Genomic DNA, 19,200 nt, shown 5'->3' on the forward strand with positions numbered 1-19,200 from the left:
AAATAATGGGATTCCAAACAATGTGGAGAAGGCACAAGATGGCTGAGATGAAGTTGAATTAACACCTAGTGATAAGTGGCAAACAAGGATGTCTGCAAACCACAGTAAAACAAGTCAGCTGAGATAATATCAAGGCATGTTTCTGACCTCAGTGATGAATCCCACTGGTCTGGGAAAGTATTTTTCCTGTTGATAGAGTTTTAATTGTGGTCGGTATTGGTTTGTGAAGGTGTACAGGTTTTGGACTTCAGTTCTTAACAAGGAAGCTTTATTTCATTTTACCAGTCAGTTGCTCACTGGACTTACTACCTGGTCTTGTGTAGTCTGCCATTTCCTCTTACGAAGCTTGGAGGAAGACTTGTGATGTGACCAAGCCAAATAGCAGTTAATATATGGAGAGATGTTTGCACAGGTTCTCTCTGTTCACATGCTGTTAACTGCAAATAGTTGACTTCTGATTGGCATAGCTGTCAAGACAATGATCTCTGCTGAGAGGCTTATAACCTCACTTAATTGCCTACAGAGTTTCCTGTTTTTCACAGAATCACTTAGGTTGGAAAAGACCTTCAAGATCATCAAGTCCAACCATTAACCCATGTCCCCAAGTGCCACATCTGGACAACTAAACATGTGCAGGGATGGATGGATGAGTATGGATGTGCTTTTGCAAGAGTTAGACATGTTTAGTGTGTTTCTGCCTGCAGTCCTTCTCACTTCTCCTAAAAAATTAATGTTCTGTTCTTGTCTTTGCCAAACAGTCCTTATTATACCTTGCTGGTCGTACTAACCAGTCTTCACATAGATGGCTATTTCTCTTTTCTAAGAATTCTACCTGAGACCTAGCAATTCTTTCTTTTTCTTCTGGGTACTTTGCATTCACTTCTGAGAATAAGTTCATTGGGAGTTCCATTGAAGCAAAGAGGTGTAGGAGCAGTTACAACATGGAACAATTAGGTGGCTCAGATTGGTTACTAGTGATAATTTTGCCCTTAATCGTTTCAGCCTCCGTAATGGGGTGTGAGGGGGAAATACAATTTTATAGGTAATTCAACAGTATCTTATGTATCAGAACAGGGACAGACAGTCAACTTCATGTCAGAGTGTAAGAATAGTTAATACAGTAGTGACACAGATTTTAAAGATTCAAGCATCTTATATTTTAGGCTCCTTCAGTTTTCCCTATGGCAAATTGTAATTTTTGGGGGGGTTTACATATTAATGAAGTGAAACCTTCCATTGTTGCCTAGATTGTTGTAAATTCAGGTTTGGCAGAGAGGTAGTGAGGCTTTATAGTAGAATTACAATTATGTTGTCCAGCATCAAGGATTAATTGTATGTATGTTGGAGGGGAGGCAATTTAATCTGACAGTGCTTCTTTCTGTAGAATCATGGTACCTGTTCTCTGTGATGCATATGCGAAGGGGCAAGAAACGACTGGTAATTAACAGCCAAGATTGCCATACACAGGCGTGCAGTTTCCCTCTTGCTCTTTAGGCGGCACTCTTGAACTGCTGCCTGAAACTTGTGACAAGCGCACGAAGCTGGTTCGTGGTTGTGTGTTAAAGGTGAAGGCTGAAACGAACTGGGTCTCAAAGGAGTTTAGTTCTGTAAAAAAGATTCTTGAACTTCATTTCGTATACAATTCGACTTTGATATCGCACTATAATTTTTTATTTTGTATGAGCAGGAATGCAAACAAATTTTCTGAACTCCTTTCTTTTAAGTCTTGTTTTGCTATACTGTTTTAAATTTAGATTTGAATTCTCCTCCTCTGCTCTCCAAGTAAGGGTGTGCTGAGACATCACACCACAGCATCATCAAGGTAAGCTAGGTTAGTGTTAGTGAGGCTTGTTTTGCACATGTAGCTCAGGATGTGTCAACTCAGCTCTGCTGTGAGAGTTTTCTGCTTGTACAGTGTAAGAGCACAGCCAGCTGTAAGTATTAATGAAAGTGTAGTATAAGGGCATAATTTCTGTGTGCTAGAGAAGCAAGTGTGAGTGCAAGAAGAACATATGACTCTCTACTGTAGTCAGTAGGAAAACCTTAATTCACTTGCATGAAAGTAGGACTTTGTCTTTTTGATGTCAAAGAACTGACAAAAGGAAAATTAATTCCACAGAAATTGTAGTTAGGATTATATTTTGATAGATAAATAAGAATTTATTGTGGTGGTATGGGATGATTGGTGGAAGTGTGACCTGTTTTGAGCCAGGATAGAACCAATATTCTTTCTAGTAATTTTACTTTTTGGTTAAGTCTCTTCTAAGTATCTCTACTTACTGAAATTAACAGCATATTTTCAGTAGCTGTCTGCTTCTTGGACTGATACTGCTCAATGTTTGTAGTTATGGCTAGAGAATGGTGTGCAGAACCAAGGCCACTACTTGGATCTAAGAAAACATCTTACGCTGTTCGTTTATTTGCCAGCCAAGCATTAAGCTGTGATAAGGTGATTCAGAAATCAAACCTATAGTCACCTTTTAAGGAAAGGTACAAAATTGACAGAACATTTAGAGTGGAATGCAGCTAACGTGCAAAGAGTCTGTGCCACAGTAATTCCCGAGACAATTCTAGTTGTTCACAACATCATGGGAGCTTGTTGTGCTGACTTAAAAGGACATCACACCAAGGGTGAAGTGGAGACACTAAAGCCAGGCTCTGTAGTAAACATGGGAACCTGAAGGTACTATGGAACTGATAAGCTGCACATTTGGAGGAATCATGGCTAGACTCTCTGATAAACATAGGGATCTGAACGTCCTCTAGAACTGACAAGTTGCATATTTTATACCCTTGGCCAATAATCTGTCACTTTTTTTGGCAAAAGACAGTCTTTTAGTGAGCTTTGCTTATTATAATCTCATTATAATACTAAACCACACATCCATCCCAAAAGCTACTTGCCTTCATAGGGACAACCACCCTTCACTGAGCATGTGCTCTGAATTTTCTCTAGTCTATACCTTTAAAAGTAAAGCAAGAGAATTCTACACCAATCATGACAAAGGTATGTATGATTAGAGTCACTCAAGCTCCACCTCTAAGATGATAACTATAAAATTGGCCTAAGAGGGGAAGGATGTTAAGGAAGATACCATTGATATCAAGGAAGATATTGCTAGGATGACCCTTGACTTCTGGGATCAGTTGACTGGCTGAGCCTCTCTCTTCCCCTCCATAGGGATGCCTTTGGGCAAGATTCAAACACTTGACACTGAGTGCACCCTGGTAAACTTAGAAACCCGTTTAGAGCTCCTTTTCCCTCTTTCCTCTTTTTTCCTTTTCCTCTTTCTTTCGTATCACTTTACACATTCGGAGCCAGACTGTATTACTCGCTCATATTCTTGGTATTTGCACATACTTTAGACAGCTAATTTGTCACCAGCAATCCAAAGAATTTGTTTATCTGTTGCTTCAATAAATTACACTATTCATTGATCTGGCCATGAGAGTTGTCACTGAATGTGACCAGTCCTTTTAAGTGTGGCCATGCTAGTTCATGTGGAGTGCAGCTAGGCAAGTAGTGTGATGCTAGTGGTGCATCCAGAATTGTGCTAGTCCAATATAGGGATCGGGCATTACTGCAGTACTAATGCTGCGTTGGGCATCACTCAGAATCTAAGCCCAGCTGCCCCCACCCCTTCTGGTATCTGAGGATCAGATGGAATGCACTGGGGGTTTATTTTCTGCCATATTACTGAGCCTTTTTAACATAACAGTCAGTCTTTTCAGAATTCTCTTATGTTGCTTCTTTTCATTAGAACATGAGAAGACTGACATGAGTATCATTTAGCATTGTTTATATTTGTTCCTTATAGGAAGGTTTCCTTTACAGATGTAATGTGGATTGCAATGTTCACACCGCCTGGACGCGTTCCTGTGTGATGTGCTGTAGGTGATCCTGCTTTGGAAGGGGGGTTGGACTAGATGATCTTTCGAGGTCCCTTCCAACCCCTAAGATTCTGTGATTCTTAAAAGAAAAAATGCCAAATGTGAGTGCATTGTGCAGATTGTGAGGATAACTGGCACTAGGTTTTTTGTTTTCTTTAAAAAAAACTTTAAAACTTAAATGCATTGGAAACCTAAACATAAATCTATGTAATCCTCTCCTCTTTAAAGTAAGAACAATCCTTTTTTTGCTGGATTATTAAAGTCTGTTTTCTACATTTTTTTAGTCAATGAGAATTATTTGGGAATATAAGTATTTAATTGTGAGTAATTTATTTTATTATATTTTATTTTATTTTTTCAATAACCTAAATAGCAATCTAGCAATCTCCTTATGAGTACCCCTTTATATTTTTTATTAGTAAGATGGACAAGTTAGGCCCACCACTGCAAACTAGAAGAGATGTGCAAAAGATTTATGACACTGATACAAAAAAAGACAGTGCTATAAAAAGACCAAATGAGTTGTTGCCTATGAAGACATAAATATTAAAAATCAGAGGGGTTTATCTGTTTTGCAGAAATGTTCCTCCAAAGCATCGGAATAGTAGAAGTGTGACTTTGACAGACTTCTGCTGGCCAATATGATTGCAATAAAAATGCTGTGGGAGAATATTATGCAATCTAATTAGTATAAGTATCTGTTTCATGCTAGGTAAACAGCTTCGTAGTAGAACAAGAAAGGTGAAGACTTTTGTCAGATTTTATTTCTTCTGTCACTGACCGATTCTGGACTAAGAGTAAAGAACTATCTTTGTAAACCTGAGATGAAACTGAATTTGCATGATGTAAAGCTGAAGTAAGCATTTAAGCCTGGTAACTGTACACTTACCTGCCTTATAGACAAATGTTCTATGACAAAGTAATTTTATTTCTTCAAGTCAAACATTTAGCTCCTACTTCTGTAAGATAGCTGTGATGATCCAAGAATGTAAGCAAGGCAGTCTTTGTAATGAGGTAAGGTCTTTTATTAAATCCAGTTTATCTCATATAAAGACTTCTGAATATTCAGCAACTTTAAAATCCAAGTTTGGAAGAAAAAGTATTCCAATCTTTTAAAAAGGGAATAGATACTAAAGTGTAGTTAACCCTTTGGTATAATTTGGAAGATGCCAAATTCAAGTGAGCTGATTCTTGGTTAAAAAACACCTTAAAGCATGTTACAAAGGATAAATTAGTATTGAATTAGTGGTATGTACAGGGAATGTAACATTTGAAATAGCAGAAGTTTGTCTAAATCTCTTAATGCCCTTTTAGGGTTGTAACCAAAGCTGAAGTATCTTTGGCACAGTACCAAAATATTTTAACTTAGGTTTCTATTTGAAAAAGCAAAAGAAATGAAGGAGAAGAATCACTTCTTAGAGTAACCAACATTTTGTTGTTGTTGTTCCTTTGCATGTTTGCTTAGAGCTTATAAATCCTGTAAACCATCAAAATTAGGTCAGTTTTTCATTGTCTAATACATTACTGTCATGACTTGGGTAGGGCAATTCAGGGAGATTGGCATTGCACCCCCTTGCTTTCTAAACTCCTTCTCAGATAGGAGCCCAGGTGCAGCTGGATCCAACCTTTGTCTCAGACCTGGCCCTTCCAGGGAGAGAGATTAAAATGTCATGGTCCAAGGAAATGCTCGACTGTCCAACACCCCTTGACCAGATGAAGGTGAAACGACACTCAAGGTCTGTGTTTGAATATTAGGTTTACTTAAAGCTATAGAGGGAATATGGATACTTCAGTTACTGTTTTCGGCTGCACAATCAAAACGGCTGACATTTAGATCACAAGAGTACAATACATGTATGTTTAAGCTGCACAACCTGAGGAAAAAAAATTGTGGTTAGGCCTTGTGTTACTTACTGATTTTAGGAAGGGAGGGAGGAGGAGAAGAAAAGTTTAGAGAGAGAGAACAGAAAATCACCAGTCCTGAATCCAGAGTTGGGACAGCCAACAGGGGAGACTTGGTGTCATTGAGGCTCCCAAAGCCCACAGTTGTTTTATAGACCTAGGTTCCTTGTTTTGCAAGGATGAGCAAGTGTGTTTGACTCATAAGACTGAGCAGCTAGAGTGGACCTCCGCCCCTACCCTCGGTCTTTATCTCAGTCACTGTCCATGCAGCCTGCAAGCCATATTCAGGCCATCATCATTTTCTCCATCCTTTTAGGCAGGCCTTTTGGGATGCAAATGAGACTTTTTTTGAGGGTTTACAATAGCCTTTCATCACCAATTCCAGCAAGTACTGGTCTTGAGGGCCAGTCCCTCACAGTTACTAAGATGTTGAACATTTGACTTAGTGCTTACTAACCTTGCTTGCTAACCTTTCTTAGGATAGCCCCTATCCCTGGAGCATTGATTGGGTTTTTCTTCTTAAGAGACCTTCTTTAAGAGGATAGACACTTATTCTGCTTTTTGTAACATGACTGTTTTTCTTATTCAAGTGTCCATTGTGTTAATGAATTAAATCTGCCTTCCTTGCAGGAGGTTATTCAATAATACGTTATGTGCCAACAGCACTGGACAAATGTGAATAGCTACCAGACGTGAAATTCAGCACAGCAATGTGGATGGTTAATTAATAAAAAGGTTTCTGGACTTTGGCATGCATGCCGTTAGTCATAAGGAACTCATTATGATTTTGCAAAGAACTATGAGCTGTTGTGGATGACAGAGATAGCTGTCAAGAATATCTGGAAACGCCCTATCTAGGAAGCAAGCTTGATATTTCAGTATTTTATAGCAAAATCCAAGCACTTTGTGAATGTGTAAATAGAAAAAGGCAAGCTGCTTTGTGAAGGTCTTTCAGTTTGTTGCTTTGCAAGCACTGGTAATTCAACTATATGTACAACATGAGCTGCTTTAGAAAGAGAGATCCCCTTCAATCTTGCTCATTTTGAAATTGAGAATGGGTAATAAAAGTCTTCAAAGATGCATCCAGTTTTTAAGAGTTCAAGGTAGTATTGGTACAAAGCCTCATCTGCAGTCAGACTCCATTAATACTTCATGAGATATAACATAGAGCAAGGATTTATGTAACTTGCAAAAATAAAAACAAACAAAAAATCCAACAAAACAGAATAACACAACAGAACTGGACAAGTAGATAGAAGTAGCAGGTGTTGAACAGATCAGAAGAGACCAAGCTGTAGAGACAAAAGTAGAGATAATTACTTTGTTAGAGGCATCTGTCTCTAGAGATCAGATTGCAATTTAAGGATGCCATTTCAAGATTTGTTGTCAAACATTCATGAAACCTGATGCTAATTATGTGTCTGGGTTTGGGACGAGTAAAGTTATAGGCAGGAGCAGCCTGCTACTTTGGTTGATATACTCATCAAAGTGGCAGAAAACATTGCAGTTAATTTTAGGACTCACATTAAAGTTTCTAGCCTGATAATGGGTTTGGTTTATTTCTGTATTTTTACAAAACTAATTGGAGAACAAAAATGTACAGAAATTATGCAGAATGTTATGTTTAAACATTTCAGAATTAACATACCTTTGCTAATCCTTCAACGAATGATCTTTTATCTGTTCCTGATAGTCTACCTTCTGCTGCAGACAGGCTGGACAGTGCACTTTTGATGTGGTTTTTCAATATTTCCGTTTTTTAAATTTTTTCCCCTGTTTCAGTCAGTGGTCTGTATGCTCTATTAAACACCACCATACCTTTTGTGTAGTTAAACCACTGATTATTGGAAAATACCTCCAGTATACACCTAGTATAACAACATCAGGGAATTTTCAGAGTACTTTGTGGGGTAGAGGCTATGTTATACCTATTTTAGAGAAGTGAAAAGTTGAAAAACAGATGAGAATGCTGGACAGTTTTTCATGTTACTGTCTTTCAAGTATTGAGGACTCCTAGTATTATTTTAAAAAATAATTGATTCAAAGTATACCCGTGAAGAGACTTGAGTTTAAAAATTAATTCTGTTGGTTTTGAAAAAGTAGTAAGTAGGTTCCAAGTGGAAAATCCAGAGAAAACTAAGTCAGTAATACTTAAGAAAATTTCTCAATATGTTGTTCATCAGTTGTGGGTGTTGCATTTGAAGTTACTGGAGTTGAATGTATTTCCTTATATATGCTTTGAAAACCAAACCAAGCCTAACTTGTTCATAATTTGAAAGGAGCGTTTAGTTTCATATGAAGGAAAAAAAAGAAAGGCCGAGGCACTTTTGGGTTTTTGTTGCTGATTGGGCCCTTGATGGCTAAATTTTTGAGTGGAATCTTGTTTTAATACTTGTTAATGTCCATGAGCCAGTCCCAACTTAAATTTATTTTATTTGTCTGTGTTCAAGAATGAGAACAGAAAAACTTTGTTGGTCATACATAAGATGTCAAAGTCACTGAAGTCTTGCTGAAGAAGAAATTCCAATGGGTGGTAATTCTTTTGAGTAATGATGAGCAATTCTGACATCAGTCACTGATGATAAGGGGATGCCCCTTTCCTCTCTCTTTTACTTACTGCTATTCAGAATTTTCAGGGGATTCTGGTGTTTCTTTACTCATCAAAGCAAGCAGTGAGGTGTTCTGTATGTGTAGGATGTACTATTAATTGCATACTGACTTCTCATAAAACCCTTGAGTCTTGAGGAAAACAGCTTTGTGATCTTACTATTGAAGCCAACTTTAAGAATGCTGACAGACTAGAAAAAAATGTGGCCCTAATGCACACCTGGATAGGCTTTCTATCCTTTCCTCCTCCTATTTTATGGAATCACAGAATGGTGAGAGTTGGAAGGGACCTCTAAAGATCATCCAGTGCAACTCCCCTGCTAAAGCAGGATCCCCTAGAGCACATTACTCAGGACTGCATCCAGGCAGGTCTTGAATATCTCCAGGGAAGGACACTCCACAACCTCCCTGAGCAGCCTGTTCCAGGGCTCTGTCAGCCTCACCTTAAAGAAGATTTTCCTCATATTTAAATAGAATTTCCTATGTTCCAGCTTGTACCCATTGCCTGTCGTCCTATTACTGGGAACTACTGAAAAGAGTCTGGTTCCATCCCCCTTGCACCCACCCTTTAGATACTTGTAGACATTAATAAGGTCTCAGCTCAGCCTTCTCTTCCCAAGGCTAAAGAGTCCCAGCTCTCTCAGCCTTTCCTCAAAAGGGAGATGCTCCAATTCCCCAGTCATCTTTGTCGCCCTCTGCTGGACTCTCTCTAGGAGTTCCCTGTCTCTATTGAAGTGGGCAGAGTAGAGGGGGAGAATGACCTCTCTCGACCTGCTAGCCACACACATCTTTATGCACCCCAGGATTCCATTGGCCTTCTTGGCAGCAAGGACACACTGCTGGCTCATAGGTAATTTGCAGTCTATCAGGACTCCCAGATCCTTCTCCTCAGAACTGCTTTCCAGCTGTTCCACCCCTAACCTGTGTTGCCACATAGGGTTCTTCCTTCCCAGGTGCAAGACCCTCCGTACACTTCCCCTTGTTGAACCTCATTAGGTTCTTCTCTACCCAGCTCTCCAGCCTGTCTGGGTCATGCTGGATGGCAGCACAGCCCTCTGGAGTGTCAGCCACCCCTCCCAGTTTGGTATCATCAGTTAACTTGCTGAGCATACACTCTGTCCCCTCGTCCAGGTCATTGATGAATATGTTCCACAAGACTGGACCAAGTATTGACCCATGGGGGACAGCACGGGTTACCGGCCCCCAACTCAACCCTGCTCCATTAATCACAACCCTCTGAGCTCTGTCACAGCCAGCCCTCAATCCATCTCTCTTGTCCACTCATCTATCCCACACTCCCTCAGTTTCCTAATGAGGATGTTATGGGAGACAGTGTCAAAAGCCTTGCTGAAGTCAAGGTAGATGACATCTGCTGCTCTCCCCTCATCCAGCCAACCAGTTTTGTCATCATAGAAAGTGAGCAGAATGGTCAAGCATGATTCACCCTTGGTAAATCCATGTTGACCACTCCCAGTAACTTCCTGTTCTTCAATGTGTTTACAGGTAATGTCCAGAACAAGTCACTGCATCACCTTCCCAGGGACAGAGGTGAGACTAATCAACCTGTAGTTCCCTGGGTCCTTTGTCTTGCCCTTTTTGAAGACTGGAGTAGTATTGGCCTTCCTCCAGCCCCCAGGCACCTCTCCTCTTCTCCATGGCCTTTCAGAGATGCGGTGCAGCAGTAACATCTGCCATCTCTCTCAGCACTCGCGGGTGCATCCCCTCAGGGCCCATAGGCTTACGGATGTCCAGTTTGGCCAAGTGGTCTCTAACTTGGTCCTCCTCTACTGAAGGAAAGTCTTGCTCTCTTTAGACCTTTCCCCTTGCTTCCAAGGTCTGAGATTCATGAGGAACAGCTTTAGCAGTGAAGGCTGAAGCAAAGAAGGCATTCAGCAACTCTGCCTTCTCTGTGCCTTCCAGCACTAGGGCACCCACCTCATTCATCAGCAGGCCTACATTTTCCCTAGCCTTCCTTTTTCTACTGATACACTGAAAAAACCTTTCCTTGTTGTTTTTAACGGCAGTGGCCACGTTGAGTGCTGCTGGAGCCTTGGCCTTTCTAATTTTCCCCCTGCATAGCTTCACTACATCTTGGTATTCCTCATAAGTTGCCAACCCCCTTTCCCAGAGGCCATAAACTTTCTTTTTGTTCCTGAGGTCTCCTTTGCCCTTCAGGACTGTCTCCCAAGGGACACTCTCAACCATGCTTTGAAACAGGCCAAAATCAGCCTTTCAGAAGTCCGGGATGGCAGTTTTGCTGTCTTCCCCCTTTGCTTCTCCAAGAATTGAGAAGTCTTTATCATTTTGTGATCACTCTGCCCAAGATGACTTCCAACTTTTACATTCTCCACAAGACCTTCTCTTAACAAGCAGCAGGTCCAGCAGGGCACTTTTCCTATTTGCCTCCCTCTCCAGCTGTGTCAGGATGTTGTCTTCCTTCCACTGCAGGAACCTCTGGGACTGTTCCCTCTCTTCTGTGTGGTATTTCCAGCAGACATCTGGGAAGTTCAAGTCCCCCACGAGAACAAGGGCTGGTGATCGTGAGACCTCTGCCAGCTGCTTATGGAATATTTCATCATCCTCTACATCCTCTTTGGGGGGTCTATAACAAACTCCCACCATGATGTCTGCCTCTTTGGCCTTCCCCTTGTTTCTTACTCATAAACACTCAACATTGTCATTCACATCATTAAGTTCTTGGCATTCATATCGATCCCTAACATAGAAGGCCACCCCACCACCTCTCCTTCCCTGCCTGTCCCTCTGAAAAGTTGTAGCCGTCAATTGCAACACTCCAGTTGTGCGAGTCTTCCCACTATGTTTCTGTGATGGCAACTATATCATAGTTTTCTTGCTGTGCAGTGGCCTCCAGCTCCTCCTATTTGTTGCCCATGCTGCATGCATTGGTGTTTATCTATATTTATAAATATGTTTTGAAGAGAGAGGCTTCACAGTGTTATCTGAGAAGTATGCATCCTAAATAGTGTCTGTGGATTTGAAAGAAAAAAAAATTCTTGAGACTCACTTCATATTGATCATAAAGTATTTGGAATGTGGTATCCTTTCCACATTTTTCAAACTTTTAAGACCTGCAGTCAGCTGCTCTCTATTTCTCTGAAAGCCTTCCCAGTCCTCAAAAGCAACTTGTAGTCAGTCAAGATGGACGTTAGCCCACACTAAACAACCAGTAGTGCAGGATCTACCTGCATTTTGGTGTGACAGCAAGTGAAACACAGGAATGGGAAGGGACTTACTGTTCCATTTAGCTTGTCATTGTAAGAGTCAAGTCATGCTCAGTCCAAAGCATGCACATTGATGCTGAAGCTCTTCTATTAGCTTTTGGTCAGAAAGATGGTATTGATGTGTAGATTGTTGAACTCTTATGTATCTATATAAAATTTGAAAATGCATATTACTGTATATATCTGTTTGTATATTTATTCTTTTTTAGAGGCGCAACAAAAACACGGACATCAACCCCTCCTAGTGTGGCAAGAACCATGAGCTCAGGTGCTCTACCAAACAAAAGAAAAACTAGCAATTCAGACTCAAGGTAGCTTCTAATTTTGTGGAGTTTATCAGCTTCATTAAAGGGGAGTACTTAGTCTAAAAGAAGTTGGGGAAAATACTGTTTTCTTCAGTTGATAGATTCATAGTTGATTCTATTTGGCATGTTTAATACATTTTTGCATTTTCAATGCATTTTGTTTATGTATCATCTAACAGAACACCTTTGTCATCAGCTGTTTCAGATGTGCACAGAAGACAGTGTTAGAAATGTCAGAAACCTCTTACGAGCTGTTGAAAAAAATAAGTGAATGTTCTTTCAAATGAGAAGTGAAACCTTCAGTTTAAGTTGAATGAAATTTGCATGCTAAGCTCACAGATTGCCTAGTGTCTGCCCATTTAAAGGGTAGGATAAAAATTGTATTGCTGTTTTAGCCTTTCATGCGTTGTCAAGCTAAGTTTTAAGTTTTCTAACACTGTAGTTTATGTAAATAGTGAATCAAATATCTAACCATGCTCATAAAATTGTGGACCTTTTAGTTCTCTTGCAGGGAAGGTGGGTATCTGGAGATGATTAGGGGAGTCTGGGTAGAGTTATAAGCTATACCACTGTAAACAAATAGAAAATATAAGCTTGAAAATGAGGGTAAAGATAGCAATAATTCATTGCAAGGATTAAAATAATTTTGCATCAAGTTGTACTGAACTGCATTACAGGGAATGTTCTTTATCTGGGGATTTTCAGGTCTGATGGTAAAATTGGATATGACAGTGGAGACTGCCCGTCCTCAGTCAATGGAGGAAATTCATCTGTACAGTTATCAAAGTTCTGTCATGAATGTGGAACAAGGTATCCAGTGGAATGGGCGAAGTTTTGCTGTGAGTGTGGAATTCGAAGAATGGTTGTATGAACCATTTGCTTAAAAGCAAAAAGAAAATGAGAAGTCAGAAGCATCTGCTATGTACTGCTGCATGAGAAGCTAGAGGACTCCTTCCAATTAAACTTCATGCTGCAAACATCCTGAAACATCTTATTGTAATTTTCTGAGTGCAATCTTGTGGTTACACAGTTATTTATAAACAAATATATATACTATATATAAAAATAGCAGGTACTTCAAACTGTGCCGTTCAAGGAAATACTCTAAACTCTGTTGGAAATATTTAAAATTAGGCTTAAAAAAATGTTAAGTAACTTAGCACAAGTGGTACATTGTTATTTTTCTCATAAATCCTACTAGAGAAAGGATTATTTAAATCACTTATGTAGGATAGTACCCATTGGGAGCTAGCCATTGAGAACTGGGGCTTCCAGAGTTTTTCTGTGGAGGCATTTCCTTCATATGTGACAGTAACATAAGATGCTATGTTTTAAGTGAAAATATGAGCAGGTCCTCATCAATTCCTAGTTTTAAGTGCAAAAAGTCTGGATCCCTTCCAATTCTTTAACAGTAATATCTTAGCTGGACTTTCCAGTTACTTCTTAGGATTTTTTAAAGAATCAAAATGGAAAAACTACCTGACAATTCTGTTCACATTTAAGAAGAAAAGCAAGGTTTTTGTCTGTGACTTTCTACGTTCTGTTTTCCAGTAAGAACTTGTTAATATTTCTATGTATTTTTAAGGACATATATGGTATTGTCATTTAAGTTCCTTTTGTTCAGAAGTACTTGTTTTCCTCCACTGTGCTCCACCATGACTAGCAAAACTAAAAGTCTTGTGTTTTTTGTCTTCAAAGATTTCCAAAGGTCCTGTTCCTTTTTTCTCTTTCACACTTCCTGAAGGACAGTCTGTTTTTACCCTATCTAAATGTTGAAATCTTATTTTGAAAACACTCTTCTTTATGTATTCCTTAAAAAAAAAAAAAAAGTTCCATAAAAATGTATGTTACTAGAACAGTAGAACTTGATGTAAGTAGTGACTGGTTTTTATTCTTACTCCTGTGCAAATAGCACAGCTCGTGGATGAGTGCATAATGGAATAACTGTGCTCTATAGGTTTATGTGTTAATATCTTACATGGAGTTTTTTGCAATCTTGTGTGTTCTTGTGCTCTGAGCAGCAGCCTCTTCTAGCTAGCAACAAAGTTTGCATTAATTTGTTGAGAAGAAGAGTCAGGCCCTGGAATTTGTTGCATTTTTTATAGAATACACAAGATATTAAAAGCCAAATCACTTAACTTGTATCTGAATGTAGTAATTTCTTCTGTGAAGTTTTGCTTTGAAATACTGGCACCATTATAGTTATGTGTGAAAGAAAAATCTGAAGTAACTTAATTGTGCCTTTCCCACAATAAATACACTCTTTTGTCAGAAATGGTCGCTTTCAACTCACAAACACCATTAGTATAAATTTAGAGAATCTTTTTGTAACTTAGGCAAAATATAATTTAGTGTTCCATGGTAGTATTATGATTGTAGTTTTCATTTTCAAAACTTGTGATTACCAGCAATAGGACATGATTGAAGAAAAGCATCTCCAAAGCCCAGTCTTGGAGGATGAGAGATTTAAGCGACTTGATGTAGACATGTTGGAGGCCACAAACAATTGATGCTTTAGAATTAGAATAAGAATCATAGAATGCCAGATTGGAAGGGACCTCAAGGATCATCTGGTCCAACCTTTCTAGGTAAGGCTACAGTTTATGAGATGGCTCAGCACCCTGCAAGCTGAGACTTAAAATGGTGCAATGTGGGGGAATCTTCTGCTACCCTTGTGAGACTATTCCAATGTCTGACTGTCAAATTAGTTCAACTGTGTGGAACTTTCTTACAGTTTTTATACAAAATTGTTTTTAGAAATTTTCTTTTATTCAGTGTAGTCTTGTTTTGTTATAATTTGTATAAGCTGGGTACTGAGCATGGTAGGATGGAGATTGGTAATGATAGTTAGAACTGACAAAACCTTAGTCAAAGAATATTCAAAGAAAAGCTTAGGTTCTGTGATCCATAGTTTGGCATATTCGTATGTGTAATTGGAAAAATTGGAGTCCTGTGTCCTTTGCATAGGTAAGCCTGCTTTAGAAAATTTGCACTGGCCTTGAGCAATGAAAGTGTGCAGACTGAATTATTGCAAGTTGAATGTCCATCAGCAAAGACAGCCGTCCAGAATAGGTTTTATCAGTTAGTGAATCTACTGAAGAATCTATTCCTTTGTGGGACTTCATGAATTTCCAGTTCTTGTTTCTATTGGAAAAATGAGTTTCACCATTTATTGAAAATGCTTTCTACAAAGGGAAAATTAAGTAAGGAAATAAATATTTTCCAGGTTTTCCAGGATTGCAGTAACTTTACAAAAAACATATGGACTGTTTCTCCTTTGAATTGTAGGTGGCAGGTTTCCTAGTTTTGAATCAATTCATATGCAGTTACTATTACTTCTGCTTTTTGAGCTGTTTATGTAACTCCTTTCTTCAAATGAAGCATTTAGTATATTACTTGAATAACATGTCATTTACTTAATTTATGTTTACATGATTCATAGCAAGGACTAGACAGGGGATTAACCTGAACTGAAAAAAAAATATTTTAGAAGGATTTCCTGGATTTTTAATTTGACCTTACAAGAAGTTATATTAAAACATAAATGATCGTTGATAGTAACATTGGATAATGTCTATTTATTTCAATCTACAATAAAGGTAAGCAGACAATGAAAATGTAATTGAATATGCAGTTTATTACTGTATAGTGAGACTATCAGAGGCCTTTTCCATTTTATCAAGAGGTTTTGCTACTGAATGATATTAGGTTTCTGAAGTCTTTGATGTTACAGACTATAGACTGTATTATTACACAGGTTATCAGTAGAGATTGCTGTAATTCCATTTCAACTGAATGTTTGTTAGGAAGTAGTAAATTTGCTTTCACTATGCCGCTGCAGAACCAAATAGGGGAAACAAGTTTGTTATATTTAAAGACAAAATAAACTAGTTAAGGGAGATGGACTCATTAATCTTTAGGAACATTACATGTGTCAGGAAGTTCCCAAATTTATTAATAACCTAGGTCCAAACTTTCTTACTGTAATCTTCCCCCCCTGCCTTTATGCCTTGGTTTTCATGGGAGGAAGAACCATAGATTCGTATACTGAGGGAGGAATGTTCCAAATTGTCTTAAGAATCAAAATACTGATAGTTGTGAAGATAAAGCCCCTAGATGAATGATGCATTGCTAATGCACTACACAGATAAGTCTAAATTTAGCTAGTGTTATCTCCTGGATGCCTTGTTGACATACTTAAAAACCTAAATCGCTTAAGAGTTCATGTGTAAAACTAGGACTGCATGATTACTCCATTCGCATCTTTCTTTCCAGCACACGCGCTCGCTCTCTCTCTGTGTGTATATATATATACACACACAGAACATATATATATATAGGGTGTGCACATGAGCACGTGTATTTTGTGAGGGCCTTGTAAGTTATACAGATGTAAAAAGTTGTTTTGCTAAAGCAAGGTTGATGAAAAACAGGACTGAACGCTCCTAGAGGACTGTGAAGCCACAGGCAGTAGACTAATGTAGTTACTGTCCATTTAAAGTGAAATTTATTTATGTGATTTTCATGGTTTCTGTACCAATGTCTGACCCTATGTCTGCCACTGTATCTTCCTAATGTACTTACTAAGATTCTTCCATTCAATTAAAAAAAAAAATCAAAGGTAAAATGCCCTCTAAAGAAATTAGTTGGCAGTTTTTGAGGTCTATCATTCCCATTTTTGTGGGTGCTTGCATTCTGCTTTTGTATGTATCTAGTTAATGAGGGACCAGAAAGGAGCTGTGAGATCATTGGAACGAGACTGATACAAGTGCAATGGAATTATAAAATACCAGCTTCAATGCTAAAAAAAAGAGCATAGCATAAGGCTTAACCTTTATATGATGTATCTTACACAGGTTTGTATTTATGCATGATACTTGCACTGTAGGTAGTAGTTTCAGAACTGGAATCGCTTTTAAATATATGGCAACTTAAGTGTATCGTTATTATATGGATGATTGAACCCTCAGCCTTACACAGCACTCTGGGGAAGTGGCTATGAGGAGGTGCTTTACCACCGTTTCAGCTTGTACCTATGAGCTGAACAGTTAGGCAGAAGGTTTTAGATTTGCCAAAGAGGTTGAAATCGCCATGGGACGCCCCGGAGCCTCTGGGCAAGGCTGAGCCCGAGCCCGGGGGTTTCGGGGCCGGGCGGGAGCCGGTGGCCGCGGGAGCTCTCCATGGTGCTCGGGGCTCGGCAGCAGCTCCCCCGGCTCCAGGCTGCAAACTCCAAAATGTCTTTGAAAACCTCACCCAGTCTTCAAGCATCCTGGAAGTTCTCTGTCATCTGAAAGAGACTAGCTCCTAATTCGTCGTTGCAGCTGAAACTTAGTGCACACAGAGAACTGTTTCATGATGCGCACTTACCAAATCAGTGAAAAGAGGTATGACTGCAGTAGTTTAAATGCTAATAAACAAAGCATGTAGCAGTGCACCCTGATGTAGGCTATGTAATTAGTCTGAGTGTGAAATGGTATTGTTTATATATTGCAAAGTTCTCAAGAAGTGGTAGTTTCTGTCACAAATGACTTGGTCAGTTTAGAATTTTCATCTTTGGTGAAATTGGTTTTAGTGGTTCTGATGAAAATAGTTTTATTGCCTTTCAAGAACAGTTCATTCCAAGTTGCAGTTTTGTTCCTGGGTTGTTTTGCTTTTTTTTTTTTTTTCAACTCACTGAGTAAGGTTTGAGTTAACTAATTGTGTTGTTGGAAGAAATGTTAGGTAAGAGATTCCCTACCTGTATTCAGGAGTTACTTGGTTGGTATTTTCTTTCTAATATTCACAATGTAAAGGATTATTCTTGCATACTATTTTGTTTGGTAGGGCTTTTTTGCTTATATCATTCCAGAATACGCATTTTTGGAGGATCGTACATAGCAGCATTTTGTTTCATGTTGCCAGAAAACAGCCTATTCACATTTTCTGTAAAAATATAAAACAATAAAAATGTGTCTCTTCTTTACAAAAGTAATGAATAGGGAAATATTTCTCCAATGTCAATATTAGCTTTTGAGTCAGCAAATGAAATACTCAGTTTAATATAGCTGAATATTGAACTTAAATTCTACATAGGAGTGCATGGATTACCATAGTTCTATATTTGGTTTTGGATTTCTAGCAGAAGTGTGAATGGATTGGGGTCCGACCTGTAAAGTGCTGAGTATTCTATGACTGTTACAATACCAACTTTATATGATTGCTCTAAATCTTCGTGTTCATCCTTCATATGATACTTAGTATGTATCTTCATAATTTTATTTATTGATGTTCCATGTTTTTAAAGCTAGTGTTCATTCATGCATTTGAGGTGATTAATTTTGTCAGCATTGCATTGATTAAGTTTTGCCTTGCCCCTCAGTACATTGAGTATTTGTTTGTGAACATCCTGTGGGGTTTTTTTTGCAGAATTCTTAGGTTTGTTTGCATCTTATTTGGTATACGTTTATTTTAAACTGTCAGTTCTGTTTTAATAAATGTAAATCACCACCTAATGCTTATTTGCCACTTGTTATCCATAAAGCAAATATGCCAATAAAACTTTCCATGATGCACAATTTTTTGTATCCAAATGTGAAATTGTCTTAATAAAATAGCATAAGGGTAGGTAACATTACAACCTCATAAACATTGTGATGTCTTTGGTCTCAAGTACACCAGACCTGGTGTGAGAACCATTTGCTGTCTTCTCCCTAGTGGCTGGGAAAGAATCACTTGGTTATTCCTTTCAAAGAATATATTTTTTTAATTGACTTGCTAGATGAGATTTGGATTTTTTCAGTTGCCTTGAAAAATACTCTATACCAGATATTTAAGTCAGTGTGATCAGCTTACATAAAGTTAACTCTCTACCTTTTTTTTCCCCAACTATATGGAGAGGGCAGTTTATATAGAGCCTATCACAGTGACATCTGTATTAAATCTTTTCTTCTTATTATTTTTAACTGTAGGGTATAATATATAACCTAAGCTTGATTTGGGTTTGTTCTCCTTCATAAGGTCAGGGCACTGTTTTATTGATTAAATGATTAAGCAGGAAAAAACGCTGAAGTTATATTTTTCCTGTGAGCAGAAATTGTAAAAAGGGTTTGATTTCCTGATTTTATTGGCTAAATACAGATGTGTAGAGACCAATTCTTCTTTTCTTTCCTCTTTTTAGAGGAAAGTTCCTCCTACTGGGCTTTTCTGCTTGTTTCACCACACCCTTTTCAGAGGAAAGTAGATACTTTTTCCTTTCTTTCTGGATGAAGTTAATT

At 38.5% G+C, this 19,200-nt stretch overlaps 1 protein-coding gene across 1 annotated transcript in view; it reads left to right on the plus strand.

Annotated features, from left to right (window-relative positions):
* The window catches only part of ZC2HC1A (zinc finger C2HC-type containing 1A), a 42,025-nt gene extending 23,524 nt beyond the window's left edge, over positions 1-18,501 (plus strand). The window contains exons 8-9 of the mRNA XM_051611147.1: positions 11,852-11,953; positions 12,653-18,501. Of these exons, the coding sequence (XP_051467107.1) occupies positions 11,852-11,953; positions 12,653-12,818 (268 nt within the window). The 3' untranslated portion in view covers positions 12,819-18,501. The remainder of the gene's footprint in view (positions 1-11,851; positions 11,954-12,652) is intronic.
* Positions 18,502-19,200: the final 699 nt, after the last annotated feature.

This window comes from Apus apus, chromosome 2 (assembly GCF_020740795.1).
Source record: "Apus apus isolate bApuApu2 chromosome 2, bApuApu2.pri.cur, whole genome shotgun sequence".
NCBI lineage: Eukaryota > Metazoa > Chordata > Aves > Apodiformes > Apodidae > Apus > Apus apus.